General features: G+C 34.7%; 1 protein-coding gene across 1 annotated transcript in view; it reads left to right on the top strand.

Annotated features, from left to right (window-relative positions):
* The window catches only part of Alg10 (alpha-1,2-glucosyltransferase Alg10), a 47,008-nt gene extending 30,036 nt beyond the window's left edge, over positions 1–16,972 (top strand). Inside the window, exon 5 of the mRNA XM_081771361.1 lies at positions 8,742–16,972. Within this exon, the coding sequence (XP_081627487.1) occupies positions 8,742–9,479 (738 nt within the window). The 3' untranslated portion in view covers positions 9,480–16,972. The remainder of the gene's footprint in view (positions 1–8,741) is intronic.
* The last annotated feature ends 9,503 nt before the right edge of the window (positions 16,973–26,475 follow it).

Genomic DNA, 26,475 nt, shown 5'->3' with positions numbered 1-26,475 from the left:
TTACATAGTTTAAAAGTAAATACAGAAAAATCGGTGACCTTGAACTTTCACCATTTACGAAACAAACATACGACATAAATGTATCAATCATGAATTCTGACTTAAGGCATGTAACTTCAACACATTTCTTAGTCTTCATATAAGTAATACTCTTAGTTGGGATACCCACATAATGTCGTTAGCACAAAAAGTTAATAAGGTTTCCTATGCCTTGAAAGTTGTTAAAAATATTTTGGATATAAATAGCTGTAGAAGCATTTATTTTGGTATTTTTTCAATCTTTGTTAATGTACGGCATTATCTTCTGGGGAAATGATACAAGAAGTAAATTAATTTTCCGTATTAAAAAAAAAAAAAAAAAAAGTTGGAGTATTAGCCAATGCGAGAGTAAATGAACCATGTAAAAAAAAAAAAAAACTATTATAAGACTACACATATTACCACTGCCATATCTTTATGTGTTACAGTTATTAATTTTCACGCGCCAAAATCTTAATACATTGTTTGCCAATAAAGGAAACTTTCTCTGTCATAATACTAGATATAGGAAAAATCTCCACATTCAAAATCACTATACATCATTGTTTCAAAACGGTCCCATATACTTAGGTCCAACATTATATAATAACCTCCCTAAAGATATTCTTAACATTTAGTCAATGAATGTATTTAAATCAGTTACAAAGAAGTATCTATTGGACAATTGTTTTTATTCAGTAGATGAATACCTGTCTGCTAAATGCAGCTTGTAGATTGCATAGTGTAATTTTGTCTCATATAACATGTCTCATATTCTGTTTCGTTATTGTTTTTTAGTATGTAATAACTATTTGTTTGTATCTTATTTATTGACGTGTCCGATTCATACGTTCGTCTTCCTTCGAGCTTTATGTATGACTATGGCTGAAAATAAAATGAAATGAACAATATTGTAATGAAGAGAAAAACACATAATGCTGAACACTGTACTAGGGTTTGGAATACATGTCACAAGATAAAAATAGTACTCACCTTATCGTATTCCTAGAAGCTAAACAACTTCCCAATATTTCGGATACTTAAGCGAATATCCTTTATCGAACATCATACGTGTTATGCGGAAAGTTTTTCACATGCATTAACTTCAATATTACTGGAGATTTTCAATTTCCGCAGGAAAAACACACTTTACGAAGTGACGTCTTTTGAAAAACTTCTATGTGGAGCTTAACAAACCTATTCATTTTCAGAAATACTGGAAAGTTTTCAGCTTCTAGGAATGCCATTAGGTGAATACTACTTTTATCTTGTACTGAATATTTCAGCAAACATTGTTGTTTTCATCGAAATCTGAGGGTTAACTCACGTATAACAGTTGTCACCTTTTATGAATAAAATTGTTCAGAGGTCAGTACGTACAATTTTACTAAAAATGATTCTACATTAAATTCAAAAACTTATAACAGTATGCTGCAGTTGGTTAACCAATTTCAAGTAATTGAAAATAATTAACGATTTCATCGGTGAGCTTACAAGTTCTTTTCAGTGGTCAGCATAATTCTACAGAACTAGTTTATATTTGTCGTTACAAAAGATCTAGTGCAAAGCGTTTACAGTAGCAAAGAAAACGCGTTGAAAAGAAAACAAGGGTTACATTAGCTAGAGTTTTAACTTCATTATTGTTCAGTAAAACACAAAGAAATAAAAAGTGCATGACTGGATCGAGATCTTCGGCGTACCGTGCCAATGCTTAACAACTACGCTACCCAGTCCACTACCTGAACAGCCATACACTCTCTTCTTCCGGTTCTTTCAGCTCAGAGTACATGGTTTATACCATAACTTCCTGTTGTGCTTGAACAATCGATTGTCCACATTCAGAATACCTCTGACAGTTGTATTACCGTTATATTAATAAATGGGAGGGAGCGACCGATTTTTAAGTCAGGAAGCAGACTGGGTAGCGTAGTGGTTAATGCATGGGCACGATACGCCGAAGATCCCGGTCCAGTCACATGCTTTTTCTTTTTCTTTCTCTTTCTTTTTTTTTCATTCAATTCGCACCTATAGAGGAATTGGTGTGTTAAAAATTGGTTGTTTCTTCTATTCGTTAATATAATCATTATTGTTCAATTGAACACACGCAAAAAGTACAAGATGAAATTCAAAAAGTAGCGCGAGTTACATGTGAGTTACTCTCAGCTACCGATGAAAGCGACAGTGTTTAGTCAAACAGTTTAATACAATTACGGCACAATTTAGACGATTTTTTAAATACAAAATAATGTGAAATCAAATCATTATTATTTTGATTTTTATCTTACCGAAATCAACTTCATAATAAAGCTTATACTGTTACAGAAAGATGTAAGCGTGCTCATACGTAGTATATTGATTCCTTTAAGTAGCACAGAAACAAGTTTTTTTTTTTTTTTTTTTTTTTAAGCAATTCAGTAAGATTAAATATATCGCTTTAAAATGAATTGAATTCTCAACGTTCGTGCCGAGATGTCCATCTTATTTGTGTTATACTGTACATTCAAGTGTACTTGAAAGATACCTATCCTCCTATGGTCCATGAGATGTAACCTAACTTCTCTTTACATGTCTTCTCCAAGAAGACACTGCATACCAAAACTCCTTTATATAATTACCCTGTCTGTCCGTCCGACCGGGAGACAAAAAATCTCAAGAACTGCTTGATGGATTACCATAAATTTTGGCCAGGATGTAGTGGATCAAAAGTTAAGAATCAAATTTGTTGGTGGAGGTGATATCCAAACCGGAAGTGGCAGAAATCATCCATTTCCGGTGGCAAAAATAGCAACAGATAGCGAGAAGTGGGATTCTGCAGTCGATTAAGGTTTCCACGAGTACTGTTGATTTTCATCCTTAACTCTCTACTACATCCAGAAATGATAGAAATCCACAACTTCAGATTTCAGTTTTTAATCGATTCAGCATTCTATGAATAGATGCCATCTCTTCTGTTAACCCTCTATTCAAACCGAAAGTGGCAGAAGTAAACCACTTCCGGTTGTAACGTTGATCGCTATAGAGTGAAAACGATAATAGATAGCAGTAAGCTATTTTTTTTGAATTGGTTTAGCGTTCTAAGTATATAATCGTACATTCAAACCGGAAGTGACAAATAAACATTTTTGGATTCAACAGTGATAGTTATAGAGAGAGATTAATAATTGTAATAGATAGCGAGAAGAAATTTTGCAGTCAATTAAGGATCTCATGAGTATATTCTATTTTCACTTTGATATCTATATTGAAATTGGAAGTGGTAGAAATTACTACCATTTCCGGTTTCAATATTAGTTGAGAAAATATCACACCAAACAAACCAAATTCCTTCACGTGGTATACACGTGACATTGCTACGTGTTACGTTAACTTACATCATGATTGTGATCTCCAATAACCCCTTCCTCCCGGGTACGATTTTGATTTGGGAGCATATAGAAAGCATTTATCCACATTGTTCTTGTGTAAATGACATAATTATTATACACAATTTTGCTGAATTGTAAAGTGATTTAAAATGTTTCAGCTTTTCTTTTCTCGACCGTTCCTAAAAAATCTCATCTATGTGCTGTACGTGATAAACTCTTTCATGAGGAGCCTTGTCCTTTATAACTATAGTTAGGAGAGCATATTAAAGTACTGATTGATTTATTTATTGGAGGTCAAGCTTATTCAGTAACTCGTCATATTTTTTCCCTCAATTGATTTATATAGAGTAATATTCTTGTCTTTCTTTCGTAATTGACAACGATTTCAGTGTTTTTTACTGATTTTATACTCAAATCTAGTTAAAATGTCCCTGCTTTGTGCAAATGAACTTGCATTGTGGACTATACTGTAAAATTCTTCCGTTTGTGGGGATAGATAGAGTAAAATTAGAGTTTGGAATTGATTTTTAGGATTGGTTTATTATTTAAAAAAAAGTTTTAATAAAATACATTATTTACAAAAATATTACAATATATATATATTTAATGTGAAGCAGAGAAAAGGTAGTTTAAGACCGTACAGTTTTAGGGTAGGGTTTTTACAGAGCTCCAAAACAAGCTAAGCAAAGTAGAGTAGGAAAATTTAATCTTTCGAAACAATCAGTGAGGGGGTTAAGACTTACAGAGCCCAAAGCAGGCTAAGCAACTGATGTTGGGATTCTAACAGAGCTCCGAGCAAGTTACGGCAGGAGGAAGGGAAGCTTAGAGTTTTGCAGCAAACTAGAGGCTTTTAGGTTGAGTTTTTCTTAAGAGTTCTAGGCAAGTTAGAGCAGGAGTGACCAATCACAGACTGATAAGTGTCCATTGAATCCTTTTCGTTACATAGGCGCTCCGAGTGGCGATGACACTGCTGCTCCCTTGTCGACATGTTACTGTAGGGGGTGCTGGTAGTTTGTTGTTTGCTTCTTGTAGTAATTCAACGTGAGGTGTAGTGCTCCATCATAAAATACATGTGGTTGTTGTTTACAAACAGGAGCACGTGTAATGTTTGTAAACACAAGCACGTAGTACATTACAATATAAATGTAAAATATTACTTAAATTGGCTTTAATGTGTGAACGTTATATAAAAAAAAATATACATCACAGAATTTTAATTTTCACAAAGCAACGGATATTTAAGCAGATGGGTCAAACCAAATCATTAAAATTCCAAGAAAACGTGATTTATCTTGTGCCTGAGTTTTGTTCCTTTAATTGGAGGGTATCCTTACGCGAGTAGAGGAACAACATAATTATGATACAATAAACAAACAAAACCTTTCCATTGTAGAACACAGAACTGTATTATATGAAAAAGGGTGTAAATATGCGGGTATCATGCTGTAGAATAAACTTCCCAAAAATATAAAGACTCAGGCCTCTGTTGCTAAATTTAAAAAGGAACTTCAGAAATATTTATTACAACACTGCTTTTACTCAGTAGAGGAATACATGAATAGCTAATTGAAAAAAATATATGATCTAATTTAATCAGTGTCACTACTTGTCTTTAGAATTAGATATATATGGAAGGATTTCTACATACACTGCAAGTAATAATTACTTACTATAACTTCATTTGTAATAATAATATCATGCAAAATGTAACCATACTTATTAACTTAATGTATGTAATTTACATTATTATTATTTCTTTTTACTTTTATGTTTATAAATAAATGACGTGTCCACTTCACATGCATTGTAATACAGTGCTAAATGTATGAAAAAAGGACGAAAATAAATACAATACAATTGAATATTTCCATCCGCGCGTATATCATCTTCAGTACCTGTTTTTACTGGGTCACCAAATTCTTTCTTTTACATCTTTCTATGGTTTTAGCTTTCCTGTAAAATACAGTTTTACACAGAGCATTCCGTAGCTTAATTTCAGTTATTAATTATCTTCTGTTGAATCATAACTAATTTTAACAGTCAACATTAGAGTTGAAATTTCATCAATTCAGTTTTAATTTTACAGCATCATATCTAAATAAATAAATAAATAAAAATAAATAGAAGAAATCTTAAGGACCTGTACATTCTCAACAACGTTGTAGTGTTTTAGTTTTCACCCACGCAAGTTCTGTAATTTACATGAAGTTTACATAGTATTCAGATCTGCTCAGTGGAAAATAGTATTTAGAACAGCCATAAAAAAGTGAATTTTAGTAACAAGATCATGAAAACCACCAAAATGAAAGGACAGTTGTGGAATTCCACATAAACTGTTAATCCGTACAAGTAGTCTTTTCATAAAACAGTGAGTGAACGTTAAATTACAGTGACAATCGATAGGTGATAATTAATAACCGAAATTAAGCTACGGGATACTCTGTGTAAAATTGTATTTTTTATAGGAAAGCTAAAATCACAAAAGGAGATGTAAAAGGGAAAGATTCAATGGTGCAGCAAAAATGGTGATGAAGATGGTACCCACGCGGATGGAAATCAGGGTTTTCAAATTTTTCAGAGAGAAGGAAAAATCAAGGATTTTTCGGTTTTTAAGGGAAAAAAGGAAGATATGTGACATTCAGAATCAACTTATAAGAAACACGCATATGGTTTCACGTAGTAATGAAGAATAATTTTAATTGAAAACTGGGTCAATTCAATTACAAATAATTCCAACTCCTCCTATAATTACAATTCCTCGTGGGAGCTGATATGATTAGGATCTCATTTTATGCTGTACGGTCTCTTGTACAATCTCTGTGCTGAAAGGGCTCTTAAATGTAACCAGCCAAGTATATTACACAACTATTTGTTGCCTGTTAGATTTTAATCACGACTTTGTTCTTCTTGTGAACCTCACGTGCTTTTAGATATATATATACAAGGCTGTCTTGTGTGGGGGGGGGGAAGGGGAAGCGCCGGGACGATAAATGAACAAAATTCAAGTAATTCAGGTTCTTCTGTCATCTTATTAAATGATTTTTTTTTTTTTTTTTTAATTTAATGTTAAGTCAGATATTTTATTGATAATCAGGCCACGGTTAAGTAAAATTACCAGTAATGTAAAACATCAACTAGGATTATTCAACTGAAACTCTCTCCAGCCATCTGTAAGAAGAGTTTTTATCTTGGAAAACTGACTGAGATCTGCTACTACTAACTTCTTATCCATAAGACAATTTGGTACAGACTGAAGAAACTTCAGTAGAGTTCAATAACATTTTTTTATTCCTCTTCGGTCTAAGAAATGCTCAAATAATAGACATATTTACGCTCAACAGTGGCTCAGGAAAGACTTATTTCATTGGCTATACTAGCTGTTGGAAATGATGAAACCAGAAACTTAGATTTCAAGGAGATATTGTCCACATTTTCTCACAGAAAAGTCAGAAGGATGCTGTTTAGTGTTTGAATAAAGTATGTATACGTCATTATGCAGTTAATTTTGTTCACTTCTAGTGTAATTTATTAGTTTTTTTATGTTATTATATGATCTTTACACTACGTGTTTTGGAACAACGTATAATTAACATCGTCTTGCAGAACAAACATTAACAAACCACACATTTTAATTTTGAACATAAATTTTATAAAGTAGGATTGGATTGAAACAAATACTCAAATAATTACAAACGTCACCTGAAAAAGTTACTTTAGTTATCCAACGTTATGATAACTTTACTAAAAAATTTATGTTAATCGCAAGGAAAGACAATTTATTTTGTTGGATTTTAATGAGTCAGAAAACTAGAAAGTTTTTGTTATCACTTACACATTGGACTTTAATATTTGTATCGTTATTTGTATATTCTATGCTATTATTAAATCTAGGAGTAAAGAATAAACTCTGGTTGTTTTTCATAACACAGTGCGGGGGAGATTTTCGACCCGGGCGCTTACAACCCATGCGACAGCCATATATATATATAGGGTGTTTCAAAAGAACACCGGCAACGTTTGGGATGTGAATCCTGACACCAAGATAAGACAAAAAGTATAGACCATCTTGGGTGCACAAATGCTTCCTTTCGGAGTTATAGGCTATTGAAAACATGAAAAAATGAACTTTAAAGGTCCATAGCTCCAAAACTATGAGACCTACCGTAGTCGGGTCAAGACTTCACTGAGGAACTAATATGTGCCCTATCCAAAAATACATGTTTCGGAATCCTAAGGTACTGACGAAGCAATTTTTATAGAGGGAGTTTGGCTGCGGTCATGTCTTTTGAAGTATTCTCCAACTGCCTCTATAAAAATTGTTGCAGAAGTATCTCAGGATTCTGAAACATGGATATTTGGATAGGGCACATACTAGTTCTTGAGTAAAGTCTTGACTCGACTATGGTAGGTCCCATAGTTTTGGAACTATGGACCCTTAAAGTTCATTTTTTCATGTTTACGGCAGTCTATAACTCCGAAAGAAAACGTTTGTGCACCCAAGTTGGTCTATACTTTTTGTCTTATCTTGGTGTCAGGAATCACCTCCCAAACGTTGTCGGTGTTGTTCTGAAACATCCTGTGTGTATATGTATATATAATATAGTTTTGAAACTTTTTGTTTGAAAATCATATCTGCATGGAGTCGTACTTCTACTAGTGCACAGTAGCTTCTGTTACTGATATCAGTATATACACTTAATGATCGATCGAAACAGCGATATAATCAAGACAATGTTGACAGACGAAGGCTTAGATACTAAAACCTAATGATTCTTAAACAGAAGTTAGTGTGCTGGTTAGATAGGAGATAAAAGCGCAATTTAGAACATTTTCTCTATGAATATTAAGTTACATCGTTGAGCTGCGTTGTTAACAGTATGTGAGAAACTAGTTCCTCTAATTATATATATATATATATTGTCGTACTAACTTACAAAGACATTTTAAAAGTGACCAGAACTATAATTTCTTTTATTTAGTTTTTTAAAAAAACGGACGAAATCGCGTTAGGAAAAGTAATATAAAACGTGTCAGAAAAACGTAAAACCTACGGGAAAAGGTAGGAACTGGCGACCATAATAGAAACATTCAATTAAATGATCAAAACTGAGGCATAGGGTAAATCACGTTTTGTTATAAATATGTGCCCTTAGTTAGTGGACATTAAAATTTGAGTTCATTTCAGAGAAAAGAGATTACTTTTCCATATAAATTAACGGACTAGAAAACAAAGATAACAGGGAGTGGAATCCAAATCACGTATATAGATACAAAAGGACAATTGAATAAACTTGATCTGTAAATGCCTGATTAATGTTTTTTGTTTATTTATTTTCTTTTTTTAACTTTTTTTTTTAGATGCTGTTAAGTGATGGCTATCGAATTCTACAAGGCAAGCTTGGTTCTCGCTCCCTTTTCATTCTGGATTTGGTAAAAAGTCTGAGTGGCTATGCTTTAGTAGGAGTAAGTTTCGCAGTGTTTGTTCTGATGAATGGTGGAATTGTTGTGGGAGATAAGTCCGCTCATCAAGCAGTGTTGCATTTTCCACAGCTATTGTACTTCTGCCTTTTTACAACATTCTTCGCTAGTGCTTTCTTTTGCATCAACATTAAAAGTTTTGTAATCTTTGTTTTTTCACACAAGAAGGTTGTACTGGCTTTTATTATTTTATGTACGGTGATTGTGCATTTTAACACATTGGTGCATCCATATTTGCTGGCCGATAATCGCCATTATACATTCTACATATGGAAAAGATTTTACGAAAAGCATCACCTGTTCAGGTATTTGGTTATACCTGTTTATTTGTATGGAGCATTTTCAATATGTCAGGCCATACATCATCGAGATTTGACATTCCATATCAATTATTTTGTATGTGTAGCACTATGTCTTGTACCACAGAAGTTGTTAGAATTTAGATATTTTATTGTACCATACTTGTTAATGAGACTGAATATGTGTGTAAGGCCGTGGTGGCAGTACTATATTGAATTTGCCTTGTATTTAATCATAAATTGTATTACTTTAGATTTGTTTGTAACGAGGGAATTCTACTGGAAGGACTCAGATCAAATTCAGAGATTTTTATGGTAAATAGTAAATGGTACAATTAGCCACCGGGTTACTAAAATATTTATTTCATTTTTAAGCAAGGCATGATTTTATTATGCCGTATGAAGATGATGTTTCTATGCATTGTTAGTAATGCAGATACAACCATCTCAATTATTAAGTTTCACTAGATGATGAAGAATAATGATGCCATTCGGAAATGTCGGATCAGCTAATTCGAGTCATCAGCTTGTCTTATTTAAACCACGAATTGGAACTTTGAGATTCCTAATCAGTTTAATTCCAACAGTTAGGTACAAGGATCAAGTAGTTTAATACTTCATTCATTTTGTTCGAATTCCTGATATACAAGATAGTAAATGCTTTCTTGTTTATCAAAATGCAGGCAAAAGGCTAGTACTCACCGTGAAACCCTTACCGCATGTACTTTTGCGATGAGTAATGCTCCTTTGTGGCTAAGCGGTGAGTGTACGCGCCTTTGGCGTCTGAGACCCGGGTTCGATTTACGGCGGGAGCTCATGTGGTTCGGGTTGCATGTTAATCAGTATGTCCCGTCTCATTTAGCCTCGCTGCTGAAAGGGACGTTAAACTCAAAATCAACTCAACTCATATTGCGATGAATACTAGCCTTTCTCTTAAATTTCTTTGTAAACATTATCACCGTTTACAACAGTAAATGTGATAGTAAATACTTTATTTTCGTCTCTAGCCTGAACCGTAGTCATGATTAATGAAACGACAAGGGATAATATGATCAAGTAGGTAGAAAACGAATGAACCCACCGAGGTACTACTTTTATTCTTTATGTATCATCTTGATGGCTCCAAGGAAGAGCCAAAATTTAAATATTTATAGTTCTGTTGAGGTTAGAACGAACTATATGTACAATGATTAGCAAACTTTATGGGCTTGCCAGAGATTCAATTGAGTACTTCAATATTGCCTAATACAAGATGTGGAAGAATATTGAATTTGTCTCTCGATCTAAACATGAGAAGGATTTTTTTAAGATGAAATAAAGCATAGGAGCATAGTACCGCAGCGATGTTATACTAAACATTAACGTAAAGCGTTAGAATTCGAATCCTTAGAACTTCCGGGTTTGATCCCATCCACCACAAAGTGAATTTTGTGATGGACAAACACTGTGTGCGTGGGTTTCCTCGGGGTTCTCCCGTTTTCTGTCACTTTCTTCATTCCACCATTTCATTCATTTCTCATCATCACCCATTTCCTTTAGCCTAGCCGGCAAAGCCGTGGGACGTAAAACTCGAAAAGATTTCATGTCGAATCCTTAGAACGTTTAACCTTAGTTTTGACCATTCAATCATACTAAACGAATATATTTGGAGCGTCTTCATCTAAATATTGATTAAGAACACTTTGTTTTCGTACATTCGAAAAGATTTGATGACATAGAAGACAATATAATTAAATTGATACATTTGATGCTCATGGTCTTGAGTTCCCGAAAATCTTCGTAAGCCAATGAAATGATTTAAGTCTCAAGAAACGAAATACAAAATTAATAAACTGAAATCTATTAAGCGAAATATAACGTGCTTGTTTATCGAGTCCGTACCATTCATGCAATTCTCTAACTTATGTGAGTGCTTTTATACATTTTGTGCTGAAAAGAAAATGTAAACTATAAAGAATAGGTTATGTAATATGTATCGTATAGAATGTTATTATCGTAAATCATGACAATATACTTTTCCTCTTTCTTTGTTTATTTATTTATTAAATTGATCTCATTATCTACATTTTATATATTTATTTAATTTTTAATTGGTAGCCGAAAGTCATTTTTAACCATTGAAGTTTGACCCGAGTGGAGTGTTTCATTTTCTTTTCACAAATCTGACCTTAAAATTGTATCTTACAATCTGAAATTTAATCTTGTCGGTAATATACTCAGATAAATAAACTGTTGTGTCATATATGAGAGTTAGTACTTAAATTCAGAAGAACTGAGAGAAGAAATAGTGTTATTAACAGAAAGATTGTCATCTGTTCTTTGTATACATGGATCATAATGGTACTGATGTAAAATAGATTGTTTAGTTTATTACGAAATCTGTGAAAGAATGTATTATTCTGCATTCTGTGAAGAAAGTGTTCAGTTTATGCATTTATATTTCTCTTAAGGAGTATATGCTGTTTTTTTTTTTTTTTTTTAAATCAAAACACGAAGCTTGCGCTATTTTAATCTTATTCCGAAACCTTTAAGAGTACAAGTACACACATATGAAATGGAAGGATGTTAAGTACTAGGAAATTCTAGTGTTTATAGCACAAAAATAAGTAGGCATCATTTCTTTGTTTTCATATGTTCAATGTAAGCGTTATTATTAATATAATTATCTTGTATGTGAGATCACTGTGTATGAATGGTCCTTTAAATCTGACAATTTAACACTGTAGTGTGGTAGTTAATAATTGTGGCAAGACACGCAGGTAGTAATTAGGGGATCTATTTAGTTTTTTAAGCGAAGAAAATTTACGGAAATTGTAACTCATTTTATGATTAGTAAATTCTCAAGTGTTTGTGATTGCCAACAAACAATGTATAAGTGTCAGTAGAACAAACTTACAATTCATCCTTTTCATGCACAATTATTCCCGGTATATTTATTTTGATAGAATTTAGGTGGGTCGAGCAGAAAACGAATGAGAGGGTATTAGAAATAGTGGGGAAGAAAGAACAATTTTAGATATTGTTACGAAGAGGAAGAGAAACTGCTTGGGTCATTGGCTAGAAAGAAACTGTACCATGAGGGACGTGAGTATTGGTGGCTGGAATGAGATGGAGGGAGCGAAGGAGACTACAATTAATGGACGATATCAAAACAGAAAAATCGTACGTGAAGACAAAGATGTTAGCGGAAGACCGTGGAGCATGGTAGTTTCTCATCTGGGCAAGTGACCTGCCAATAATGGCAGAATACCTATGATGATGATGAGACAATAGTATTGCAAGAGAATATTCAAGGAAACTTCGTTTCCTTGATATTTACTATTAGATGTTATAGAATACATACTTCAAATAATAACAGTCTTACCTTGTATCTGGAATTTTTGTGATTTAATCATAATTTTCAGCGTTGTCTGACACTTTCTTTAGTGATGTATGAAAATTTGCTAAACTGTACGCATTGTAAGGTTCCTCCCTTTCTGTGTTATTCTTGAGGTTTTAAGGTACGATATTTTTAAATATGTATACGAATTGTCCAATTCAAAATTGATTATCTGAACTTAATTGTCTGGTTTTGAAATTTTATACCCCGATGTAATCTCTTTCTTTGTCAAACCAAAGGCCGTGGGGGGTGGGGAGGCTCTCTCATAATTTGCACGTGAGAGAGATTGGCGACCATCATTTTTGGATTGGCGAGTGTGCCTGACTGAAATTTTGCGCCGTGCAGAAGAGTAAATTACAAGCTTTTGAATTAAATCTAAAATACTTCCAGTTCATCGGTGAAGACGAAATATGTGTATACTGCAGAATAGAAAGTTTTTAATGAAGCCATTATCAACTTCCACCAGCATAGAGATACGGTGTGACCACCTAACGGAGCGAAAAGTTAAAGACTGACCAAAAAATGACACATCATGTTTTTCCATTGTTGTATAGATATAGTATGATAAAAGTGCCACTACACATATATATATTTTTTAACCTATTATTTATTTTAGAATTACTTTCTTTTATGTTCAAGTCAGGGTACAAAGGTGTTAAAGTTTAGAAAAAAATACATTATTTTCGAACGTGAATGAACATTGATCCAATAATAATAATAATAATAATTTGTCTTCGTTACTAAGCTTAGGCTTCGTTACAGTAGCCTAGTTCTTATAGTTTAGGGGTTCAATACTCGAGAAGTTTTTTGGCTTTTTGGACGCATATACCGTATATATAATTCTGAAAATTTCTACATACACCAAATTTTAAACTTATAAATGCAGAGCTTGTAAAATTTAGTATTCATTATACCTGTTTTTAATCTAAATGTCCGATTACTGCAACCTCAGTAAGACTTCATTTCAAACCCGTAGCCACAATAAGATTTAGAGGGAAAGCTAGCTAAGTTTAGCTTTAGGTGGTACTACTTAATTGCGACCTTGTTTTACTCTAGTACTGTACAGTTAATGTTGTCTAGTCTTTCATGAGTTTCATACAACTTGTACCTGGCTGCCTTTGTTAAATTATCAGGTAAGTTGATGTGTGTGTGAAAATTAAGATATCTTCGTTGTAAACATTAATTTGGAACTTCTTCCATTTCAGAATAATAGGTTATGTGGAGATGGCTTGGGGAAAAAAAAAAAAGCGTGGAATGATTGCATAAACTAACAAGGGTAATGGTTGCTAAAAATTCCAATTAAATTTAGAGCATATTTTATTGATTACAAACTGTTAGATCAGTCTTCGGTATATTGAAAACTTGAACTTGGATTATTTTCCTTGCAGTCGTACTGGTAAACGTTCTTATACAACACCATCCATGAGTAAGAGTAGTGCTAACAGCTCGTATTTTCTTATTCCTATGTAAGGGGTTCAAATCTTTCGAAAGTTATCTTTTTTTTTTTACATTTTCTTGTCTACTTTTCCCAGACCTAGCTGTGAATGTACAGGGTGTTTCAAAACAACACCGACAACGTTTGGGAGGTGATTCCTGACACCAACATAAGACAAAAAGTATAGACCAATCTGGGTGCACAAATGCTTCCTTTCGGAGTTATAGGCTGCCGAAAACATGAGAAAATGAACTTCAAAGGTCCATAGCTCCAAAACTGTAGGATATATCGTAGTCGGGTCAAGACTTTACTTAAGAACTACAATGTTCCCTATACAAAAATCTATGTTTCAGAATCCTAAGGTACCCACGCAACGAATTTTGTAGAGGGTGTTTGGCTACGGACATATAATTTGAAGTACTCACTAACTACCTCTACAAAAATTGTTACGAAACTCCCGCAGGATTCTGAAACATGTATTTTTGGATAGGGCACATACTAGTTCTTAATTGAAGTATTGACCCGACTACGATAGGTTCTATAGTTTTGGAACTATGGACCTTTGAAGTTCATTTTTTCATATTTTCGGCGGCCTATAAGTCCGAAAGGAAGCATTTGTGCGCCCAGGTTGGTCTATACTTTTCGTCTTATCTTGGTGTAAGGAATCACCTCCCTAACATTGTCGGTGTTGTTTTGAAACATCCTGTATATATATTCCTTTGATAGTTTATTACATCAAATAAGTTTTGTTTGTTTGTTTGTTAGAAGTTTTAGATTTCCTACTACACACTGTAGCATGAATTATAATAAACCCCCAGCCTACACACGTTCGCTGCTGGTCCCATCAAAGCCTGTGTATATTGGTTGGCCTTCTATGGCATAATAAGCTCGCATTACGTAGTATACATTTTATTCTTTGGCGTGATTTGGTCACATAATATAGATAAATAAATATCGAACAAATACGGTTCGGTTCCCAGCGGCAAAATATCGAACGCACAACCACAATCAGGTCCCTTTTTGAACTGTAGTTCTTGTCCTATATAACGAAGGCACGAGTTCCTTTGTGGCTATATGGTTATCATATGCGTCTTTAACGCAGAAGCCCCTTGCTAGATTCCCGGCTGGAACTCATGTGGTTCGTATTCCACACTAAGCTGTAGATCCACGTCTCAAATAGCCTCGCGGCCGAAAGGGACCCTAAACTTTAAGTCCAATCCAATAAAGAAGGCACGAAGTTGAGCATAGATTCAAAAATGACACAAAGGGGAATAATTAATACAAACTAAATTTGGGTGGAACCGGTATCAGTTATTAGGTAGCCTGACCTTGTAAAATTTCAGTTTTACAGATTTGTGATAAAATGGCAGAAATAATAATTTAATAAAAATTCTTGGTTAATGGAAGGTGCTGCAGGCGTAAAATTGGTGCTTTCAAAACTTAATTTTCAGCATTTACTGGTTATCTTTTTGGTTAAAGATACAAAAGAGCACAATTTAAAATTGTAAAACAAGAGTTTGAGAGACGAGCAGAAGAGAAATATGTATATGAATTGTTTACTTCAAGGTAAAGATACAATTACTGGGCTTTCAAATATAAGTAATACAGTGTAATTGAAACTTTGTGAATGTGGCTATTTATTTAGCACAGGTACGTGTTACAGTTAGCCCGACGAGATCTACCCTCTTCACGTGACTGTTCCCATTTTAGAGCTGAAAGTGAGTTATGCCCCACGTTACCAAGTTTACCATTAAATTAATGAGTAAGTAATATAGAACATTCTTTGTAGTATTTTCGTGTTATTGTATCACAAATGAATCTCTTTAGTGCATTTTGCAGTACATTAAAAAAATAATAAAATGCTTGTGATTAGACTTCGTTTTGGCTTCCAGCTGCACATGCCAATTTAGCATATGGATGTTCAGAGTGGCTCAAAAGTAGGTATACAGTCCCGTACTGATCGGTCATGATATTTTATATCCTATAAGCCACATTGCCACGTTAGAAGAACTTGTAGCTGTCATTAAATTAAAAAAAAAAAAAAAAAAAAAAAAAAACTTGAAACCCTACCATATTTCACCATGTACACATAGTCTTAAAAGGGTCATAAAACATTTTTTTCCATCTTGCAAGGAGTTGAACGATGCGCAACTTTCTGGGACGTCTTGTTACCTGCTATCGCCCTCCCGCTGACATAAAAAGAAAAATCAGTTTCGCCGCTTCCGAAACAACGGATTTTTTTTGGACAGGGAGGGGAAGTGCGCCAAAATACACGTTTTTAATGAGGAGATTCACTGTTTGTCCACTAGAGTGCAGTGCTGCATATGTGGAGAAACCTTTCTTGCTTTCAAGAAGTTGTAACATGTAAAGACTAAATAAAGATCGGGTTGCAAGATTTTTATTTTTTTTTTTATGTCAGCTACAAGGTTCATTTAACGTGGCAATGTGCCTTTACTTATTGTAATCTATACAGGTATTGACTTAGTTTCTTCCTTACCTGTTCTTAATTTATTTTCACTTATACCTTAAGCTCCGAACAAACCGAAGCAATCTTAATCAATTAAAATGTCATACCCACTTGATAGATGCAAGTCTGTATACTTACTTTTGGGCCACTCAGTATCTCTATTCTAGCTTGATGTATTTTAAAACTGAAGTTCTGTATTTTCTTACACAAAATACCTATGATCACGCATATAACTGAATAACCTTCTGTTACTAATTTCTGGCATGAAATTTACTATTACAGTAATTGTGCAGAATGTTCTGATTGTGAATTCTTATGTAGAAATTGTAAAACTTGAATGTGTGTGTAATTGTGGTTTAGAATAGAGTCAATGATATATGCCTTGGGTTAGGAAGCAAATAAAGAATTTGTGAATAAATACTGCATAAACTGAAAATGATTCTGCATACTGCACACGTGACCAATTTTATTATGTTTGTATGAAATTTACTATCGAAACAAGAGAATAAATTAAAATATTCATGCTAGTCAGCAATATTTGTATTATTTTAATTATCATGATATATTAAAATATTTGTCTAATATCATATACCAAAGGAACCTCATATATTTGGAAACTAAAAGTTTAAACTTTTGCTACGAAAATTTGAGAGATCCAAAATGTGTTAGAAAGTAGCCAAAGACTTTCACTTCAGGTTTACAAAGTACGAGGGCTAGTCAAGAAAGACTTGGACTGATTTTTTTTCTAGGCAATTTATTATTACTCAGCAACAGGCACATGATCCTTTTCAAAGTAGTCCCCGCCCATTTGAATGCACTTTTTCATTCGAGTCTTCCAGTCCTCAAACACGTGTCGCAGGCCATTCTTTGAGAGGTCCTTCAAAACCGCCTCCGATGCCTTCAGAACCTCGGAATTATCGGAGAAGCGGCGTCCACGCAGTCTGGATTTTAGGGCAGGGAATAGAAAAAAGTCGCACGGTGCGGTAGGCGTCTCCACCATCCTCAAACCTTTGCAACAGCTCCCTGCAAGTCTCCACTCGAACGGCCTTCTGCTCTGGTGTCAGGAGTCGCGGAATCCATCGCGCACACACTCGGCTCATGTGGAGGTGGTCATGCAAAATTTTGAAGGCACTGCCATGAGATATGCGTAGTGCGGCTGCCAGATCGTCGATACTGATGCGGCGATCTTCTCTAACAATGACTGCTGCCGTGTTAATGTTCACCTCAGTAACAGCTGACGCTGATACACCTGGTCCACCAGCTTTCGTGATTGTCATTCGGCCCTCTTTAAACTCTTTGAACCACCAGAACACGGTACTTCGTGGCAGAGCGTCATCTTTGTAGGCTGCTCTCAACATTCCTAGAGTTTCTGTTGCACTTTTCCCCAGGCGATAGCAGAACCGTATAGCTGCAAATTGTTCATCTCGTAATGACTCCATTTCTTCTACAGGCGACTCCTAGAGGCGGCGCAGAACATCACCTGCAATAAAAAGTCGTGGTTACCAAACATGCAATGATTCCTTAACAACATTTTATATATATGCACAGCAAGACCCACCCTACTTGTATGCCAAACTATGAAGCTCCAGCGTTAACAGAACTGCCGGAAAAAAAAATCAGTCCAAGTCTTTCTTGACTTGCCCTCGTACTATTCCTCTTATTCAAATAGACTTACAAGGTGTGTTAGAAAAATAATGAAATTGGTAACACTGCACGAACCGACCATGCTGCTGCCTCCTCCTTCACACGACAGCTAAGTTAATCCTTGCCATTGATTCAGTACAAGTTTGAATTTGTGCCAGTTGCTACACCATTGTTGAGAGAGTCTGAAGTAAAGTTGTCCTTGTGAGATGCGTTACGAAAATGGACGTGCAAAAGTTTGAGCAACGTTGTGCCATTAAATTTCGTGTAAAGCTTCGCTTACGAAAAGTTACAAAGGGAGAACATTTCCTATCTAGGGTACAAGTGTTCAGATGGCTGAAGTCCATTTTAAAAAGGTAAAATGAGCGTCCCCAAGAAAGCGAGAATGAGGAAATCCAAATCCAAAATCTTTTTGACAGTCGGGGGATCGTCCACAAGTGAGACCAGGCAGGACAAATTGTCAAGCAAATTTTGATCGAGAAGTCCTTCTCAGGAAAAGGGTGGCACTTGTGCGACCAGGCATTCTATACATATTTGCTGCACCACGAAAGTGCACCATGTCACACAGCAATATCCATCAATGACTATTTGTCGGTAAAAGGAATTTCGGTGGTTCCTAAGCTATCTGTTTTGTGGGACCTTGAATGAAGAGTTGAGAAAAAGATTCATAAAATGCTCGGTATGGAGTATTGTATTGTATGGAACAGAAACATGGATATTACGCAAAAATGATCTAAAATGACTGAAAGCATTGGAAATATGGGCGCGGAGAAGAATGGAGAGAATTAGCTGAATCAAGCGGAAGATGAATTAGAGGGTGTTGGAAATGGTGGGGGAGAAAAGTACAATATTTTATATATTAAAAGAGGGGGATAGTTGGTTGGGACGTTGGCTAAGAAGGAACTGTATCATCACGGACGTGCTAGAGGGTATGGTGGGAGAAAAAAGAGGGAAAGGGCGATTTAGCTTAAAAAAAAATATGTTTTTCTTTATAAGACTATACTTTATGAGGCAAGGTGTGTGATCATACCCACAATTTAGCTAGGGAGTGAAAGATAATTGTTTATACAAACATTTTACAGGTTTAGGTGCGTGAAACACCAATACACCATGGTCTCGCTTATCCGACCATCCTTTGTTCCACATACCATATGATCCGATATATCATTGCAAATAGCACCAATCGGCAAGAAGATCTGCAAGTTGTGGTCTTAATCTATTTTTCATGCTGTGGAGTCTATCGCCTAGCGCGCCCGTCTACACCTTGACTCATACGTCTATCATTCAGTGCAGACACGTATCCAGGTTTTCTATTCGCAGGGGACCCAACACGAATCCTCGTAAGCACGTAATTCTAATGTTTTTAAATATCAATAATAATAATAATAATAATAATAATAATAATAATAATAATAATGCAACAGTTCTGTACCTCTCTTAAACTTTTTCCTACTTTTCATTTATAAACCGGTTTATTTTGAAAACTGCATTATAGCACAAACAAAATGAAACATATTTCCGAGAGAAATGTGACTAAAGAAAACTGTCTGCTACGTATATCGCATAACAAAAATAGCAAGAAGACATGGAGTGTATCGTTCTAATATATTAAAGTTAAAAACAGAACGGAAACGAAATGTTAATCCTATTTAAAAGTGTTCTTTAATTCCACCTGGTCAGCGGAATTTACGATTTTGTTTCGGGAGGGGCTTTGCTAACTTTCGGGGGGGGGGGGGCTTTGCCTGGAAATGTGAAAATTCTGCAAGATATTTCATTTACTTTACTATACTAAGTAAGATTTCGTGGGGGCTTAAGCCCGGAAGCCACCCCCCTAAATACGCCACTGCACCTGGTATAATGGCATTATGGTATGTTCTTAGAATTATAACAAGACAACAGCACATTGCCCAAAGTTTGGACACTGACTACTAGTAAACTGATATAAAAGAACCTCAAAAGGGTAAAGGCAAGTTTATTAAAAAGTGCTTGAGTTTCGGAGAGAGACAGCTCTCAGGCCCTCACGCTGGATACGTCCCTGATTCAGTGCAGTGCAGTTATTTGTTATAAAACATTATTATTAGATGCGTAATATGTAAAATTATATCATAAGTTTTACTTTTAATAGGTCTTTTCTTAACACATCCATATTATCCAGCGCTCCCGCCAAGTGAACTTTGTGGTGGACAAACACCGTGTGCGTGGGTTTTCTCGGGGTTCTCCCGTTTCCTCCCACTTTCTTCATTCCACCATTTCATTCATTACTCATTATCACCGTCTCCTTTAGCCTAACCGGCATAACCGTGGGACGTAAAACTCAAAATTTCAATTTCATATTATCCAGCGTTCTGCCTGCCTGTTTATGTCGGATAAGCGAAACTCTACTGTATTTCCAAAGCTAGCATATACATGAACTAGAATTGTATCGTCCTAGAACAGACAATAGTCTAAAATGCTTATATTAAAAGGCTGAATAAAAAAAAAGCATAAGTACTGATTTGGAAGCGTGAGAACAAATTAAAAACAATTCAATATATTTCCTAGGTATCAGATTATCATCTTATTATGTCGATGTGTATTCTTTTTTAAACATAGTTTTAAAAGTTATAACATTCGCAATATTCCTGAGGAATTCGAAAGAAAAACTCCTTGTGCCTCTTATGGCAAAGCGGCTTAAGTGCATGGTCCGAAACCGATTCCCACGTTAAGGTATAGATAAAGTTCCCGTACTTCAAAAATGCAAATCCGGGACGCTACTAAATTACGAGAATCTTTGAAATGCTTAAAACTGAAAGAAGTGTTGAATACTAATTTACTTTCCTCCATTAGATAGAGTTGTTCAAGTATTAGACTACGTTATCACATTTTTATTCATTTCACTAGATCTTCCAAGGACACCAATTTCTCTTTAAATTTGGAGGGGGGGGGGCATTCAAACTCAGAAGATATATATATGAGGATTTTAAGACAAATCACACTCAAATAATGCCAAATATTGTATATTCATAAATACAAAGGAGGCCTACATGAGCTTTGAGCGGGCTCGGCCCCCCAGGATCGGCGCCCTTGCCTTCTTCCTAGTTAAGCAAACGTAAGCAGATGATTTACTCCCTCCCCCTGGTAAGCAAAATTGTTTTTTTTTTTTTTCTTTTTTTCCCTCAAGATCTGTTGTGAAATAACAGCAGGAATTTCCTGATTACTTAACCATCTAAATGAATGTTTTCACTTAGAGCCATCCCGTCGATTCTCGTTGCCTAGGACTAAAATAAATTAAGGGTCAATAATGAAGATGAGACTTCCATATCAAACATGAAGAGACATGTCGATCGGAGATCTTTCTTTGCTCCAACTTTGATTTTTTTCAAATCCATGATGGGAAATTATATTATGAGTACAATTTTCGAAATTAATAGTATACAATCGTAAAAATATCTTACAAAACGATGGTTTATTGCAAAATACTTTGACTCAAAGAATAAATTACAAGTAATAAACTTGTTACTTTTTCTGAAGAGTCTTAAGTCGTGAATGAGACGGAAGCTGTCGAGCGTAGTGCTTGGAACGATTGCCTCACTTGTTCTACCTTCCCGTGGCGCAGCCTTGATTCGACTTGATCCTAAACGGATTATTCAGAAGTCGAAGTCGGAAGATGTTTCCCATTTTTCCAAAACACTCTTGGTCGATTACAATCTGCCTCACTCGTGAGGGGACAATCCCATGCCGTAAGCGTCGGTGGACCACCGATAGGCGACTAGTGAGATGTCCCCAAAAATTGGCGGTCCCGCAGCCAAAAATTGGTCCCACTTCCGTTTTGAAAATTATACCACCACCGGCAGAGAAGCGACGGAACGCCAACGAACCACAAAATTATTCCCCTAAAATACGTTAAATCGCCTATATGCGTAATTTCTGTGCATCAAGATGAGTCTAAAAACATTTTTTAAAAAATAAAACGAAAGTGCCCTGAGCTGGGCGTGAACCATCAACCTTAGGGTTACTAATTGCGTGTTCTTCCGAATTCGTCACGGAGGCGATTATGAAGACACAGCTTGTAGAGTGATAAATCGTTGAAGTCTTTTTAATATTTCTAATCAGAGTGCTTCTTTAACCGTGTATATTTGAAGACAACTGTTCGGAATCAAATCAAATGCACTCGTCATGTAATTTTATAACAAAATGGCAAGCGTCTATTTACTTTTTTCATAATTCTCCCATATTCACTTGCTAGTGATCGGCGACAGTTGCCAACTAAATTCATACAATTATACGCACCCATCTCAAGATTTTTCACTTCATGATGTAAAGGCAGGAGTTACTCTTGACCCCCGGAGCTCAAATATTGCCCTTATAATATAATAACCGCATGCACATGACTGGCGTGGTCCCTTTACGATTCTCCGTGACAAATCAAACGAGCGCGGACCAAAATGAAGTCCTCGTTCTTACGTTGTGGTAACTTCAATACCCCCGATTCTAGATATCTGCTTCGACTCGACGAATCCCTGCCACTAGTGAGCCACTAGGAGTTGGCGACGTTTACGGCATGGGGAAGCTAATAAACAAACAAAAAATAATAATAAATCTAAAGCCTTATAAAAAAGTTTTCTGAAAAGTTACATCTAGCAAAATCATTTGTTGGTATTCCAGGACTGTGAATTCATCTTTATTCATAATTTACTTCTATCGTAGTTTTGATATGAGAATGATATGTCTAAAACTAACACAGGTCATTAATACTTTTTTTTTTTTTTTTTTTTGCTTTGCTCAGATTTAGCAGTTTTACTTAACAGTCAGTCAATTTGGGTCTGTGATATCAGAGTTTTAGAGATTTCCTTAATTTTTTCATTTCTAAAAAAGTTTGCAACTAACACCATTAACGTATCTCTTTCGATATTTCCATATGTAATGGCTTGGTCACTCCTAGTATATTTCAAACAATAAAATATTTACGGTGTCTTACTCCATTAATCCGAACTACATTTTATATCCAACAACTCTGTGCATTTTCCCTTAAATCTGCAAACTTTCTACTAGGTTAAAACTCAGTATTTTCTATTTTCTTCCTTCCTTGCTAAAACGAAAGTGTTCTTTAGACAACCTGGAATGATGACTCTATACTACATTATGTTGCATAGGGCATTTTATGTAGCATATCATTTGACAGTTGGACACTTCCTTTTTATATTGAAAGCAACAGGGATTAAGTCCTTCTACACTTATATGATAAGTAAACACATTCTTTTTGATTCGTGGAATTGTGCCAATGCACTAGGTCCAGAGAGTTTTTAATTTAAGATGATGATGATAATAATAATAATAATAATAATAATAATAATAATAATAATAATAATAATAATAATAATAATAATAATAATAATAATAATAATAAACTATTATTATTATTATTATTATTATTATTATTATTATTATTATTATTATTATTATTATTATTATTATTATTATTATTATTATTATTATTATTATTATTATTATTATTTTATTGACTTAGGTTTTCCTGAATATTAAGCAATATTTCACAAAAAGCTGGTATTTTTAAACAAATGTGTTCGATATCAAGTTTTCATAAAAGTAGTCACTCTCTCCTATAAATAATTTCAGAGGGGCCGCGGTGGCTCAGTGATAAAGCGTTCACCTTTGGTGCATGGGATCCTTGGTTCGACCCCAGCTCGCACCAAGTGAATTTTGTGGTGGAGAAACACCATGTGCATGGGTTTTCTCGGGATTCTTTCGTTTTCTCCCACTTTTTTCATTCCACCATTGCATTCATTTCTCATCATCACCGTGTCCTTTAGCCTAGCCGGTATAACCGTGGGTCGTAAAACTTAAAGATTTGATTTCAAATAATTCCAACCCAAACAGTTGCAGGAAGTATGTAATTTCGAATAAAACAAACCACTCTATAAAATTCTGAGTATTATTATTTTTTATATATACAATTCTAGCGGACCTTATTTCTAAATCGAAGGGTAAGAAGACTAAATTCACTCTCTTATTATTATAAATTCATTTCAATTGAAGCAGTTAAAATAGTTGGGAAAAATTAGAAAGCCATACCCTATATTCCAGTGTGCCACAACCGGATAACGTGGCACACTGGCGTGCCCAGCAAAATGAACAGTGTGACGCAAACTTTTACCTATTATTTACAAGAATATTTGTCGAGTTTATTTTATTTATTATTATGAACGATTTTTCCACGGATCAGCTCTCTGTATACAATTAAACAAACAAGTATCACATTGAGGGAATGAGTGTAATTATTTACTTTAATAGTAATAGAAATGTATATATTTTTTTGTATTTTCTACCGGGAATAACTGCATCCGGTCTAGAAAGCTGGGACTAACAACAAAGGAACCCGATGTGCTAAACACACACCACCTACGCACTTCAATACTCCAACGAAGGTGCAGACTATTCATGAATTAAAGTCTCTCACCCAATGTATTCTCCTAACATGTCTCCCAGCGATTACAACATTTTTTGGTATCTCAATCACTTCCTAGTAGGATAGGTTAACCTGGTAGAAAAAAATATTGGATGTTTCACTTTCTTACCTTTGGAGTTGACAGTCATCGGTTGGACAATCTCACACGCAAATATCTAATATTAACAACGTTTCTTCTATAATTTCGTAATATTGTATTATTTCTTTGTATTATTTATTAGGTTGGTTAGGCTTGTTTCAACACTTTTCTCTTTGCACCTACTTATTACCTATACCTTAACGTTGGATAAAAATACACTAGCCCTCACCGGGCATCAAATCCAGAACCAATGGACTTGAACCATTTGGCAACAACAAGGCACATTTAAATAGAAGTTTCGATTTTGTTAGGAAAATTGTGATTAGGTGTAACATTTAAAAATATATTTAAGAATGGGTACGGATGAAACGCACTGAATTTTCTCGCTCGAATTTCTTAAACTGACTCGTGTTAGGCTGCAGCTATTACTGAAACATTTATTTGGGAAATGCGAATAAAATAATGTGTTTTGGAAAACTTTGTTCGAAGCAACTTATGTCCAAAAGTAAAGTACCCATTGGTGATATTTCTGTTAGAAATAACTTATGCCATATATTAGAATTATTAAGGAAATAATTGCATGTGAACTATGAGCAAAAGCGTCTGAGTACTTTCTGAAAAATCGTCAAAAAAGTCATCTCCAAGAATAAAATATCCCTTGTGTATCTTTTCAGGACAAACGAGTTATGCTATTTATGAAATACGAACAAAATTGCCTGAGTCGTTCTCCACAAAATCGTAGGGTAAATCTTACTCCGAAAAGTATTATACCACTTCTAGCTTTTTAGGATGATGGAATTATGCCGTATCGTTAGGTTATTTATGTGACATTTATTTATGAAATATGAACAAAATTGGGTCAGGCGCTAATGGGAAAATCGTCGAAGAGTAGGCTAAACTACCCTTCTGAATGTTTACAGGACGAACGAGTTGTCATATTGTTAGGTTATTAATGATACATTTATTTATAAAATGTGATTGAGAAAATTGTTCGAAAAAACTCATCCCATACAGTAAATTACACCTTACGTATTTTTTCAGAGCAATGATTCAAACTATATTGGAAAAAAAAGAAAAAATAAAATAAAATAAGCAAAATCTTTACAGCTATTTTTGAAACAATTTAATTATTTTAAATTTTCATCCTTCAGGAAACTACCCTTATTTTTATGTGTCGGAGAATATAGAATTCGAAACGATAAAGTGTTATAAAAACTTCATGTCTAGACTTAGGTCCAGATACGTCGAACAGTATGGCCTCTATTTGAATGCATGTAAAAGCGTGACGAACCAACAAACGAACAGATGGACAGACATCAAAATAACTTTTTCGATATGTGGGGGCGTGAAACTTGAATTCATTGAAATCTCGAATTCGATTTTTATCACTATTACTACAATTTCTTCTTTCGTCGCTTGAACGTGAAAAAGAATAGGAATACAACGACACGTAAGGTGATAATTTATAATTCCCAAAATTTAATGAGTTACGTTTAATGTGTTGCCATGCTAGAAAAAAAAGCTTATGCCTGTTTGTTATATCATTTTAATATAAGTTTTTCACGCTACTATATAATGTAGAAATATGGTATGATTATCGTTCATATTCATTCTATATTTGGAAATATTCGTGTTCCGTATACATAGATCTGTATAATTTAGTTACGTTCAACGAAAGCATTCTTTCCTTGTGGATATGAAAAAAAAAAAAGAGAGAGAGAGAAAGTCAATACTCTAAAAAGCAAAAGACAAGCACACACACACACACACACACATAAACGATCATTTAACATCAGGTCGATGTAACAAGGGGTAAGACTGGACAGACTGTCAAGGTCTCGTATGTTC

The sequence above is a fragment of the Thermobia domestica genome, chromosome 9 (assembly GCF_964235325.1).
Source record: "Thermobia domestica chromosome 9, izTheDome1.hap1.1, whole genome shotgun sequence".
Classification (NCBI taxonomy): domain Eukaryota; kingdom Metazoa; phylum Arthropoda; class Insecta; order Zygentoma; family Lepismatidae; genus Thermobia; species Thermobia domestica.
The sequence above is the reverse complement of the archived record's forward strand: the minus strand, read 5'-3'. Positions and strand labels throughout refer to the sequence as shown.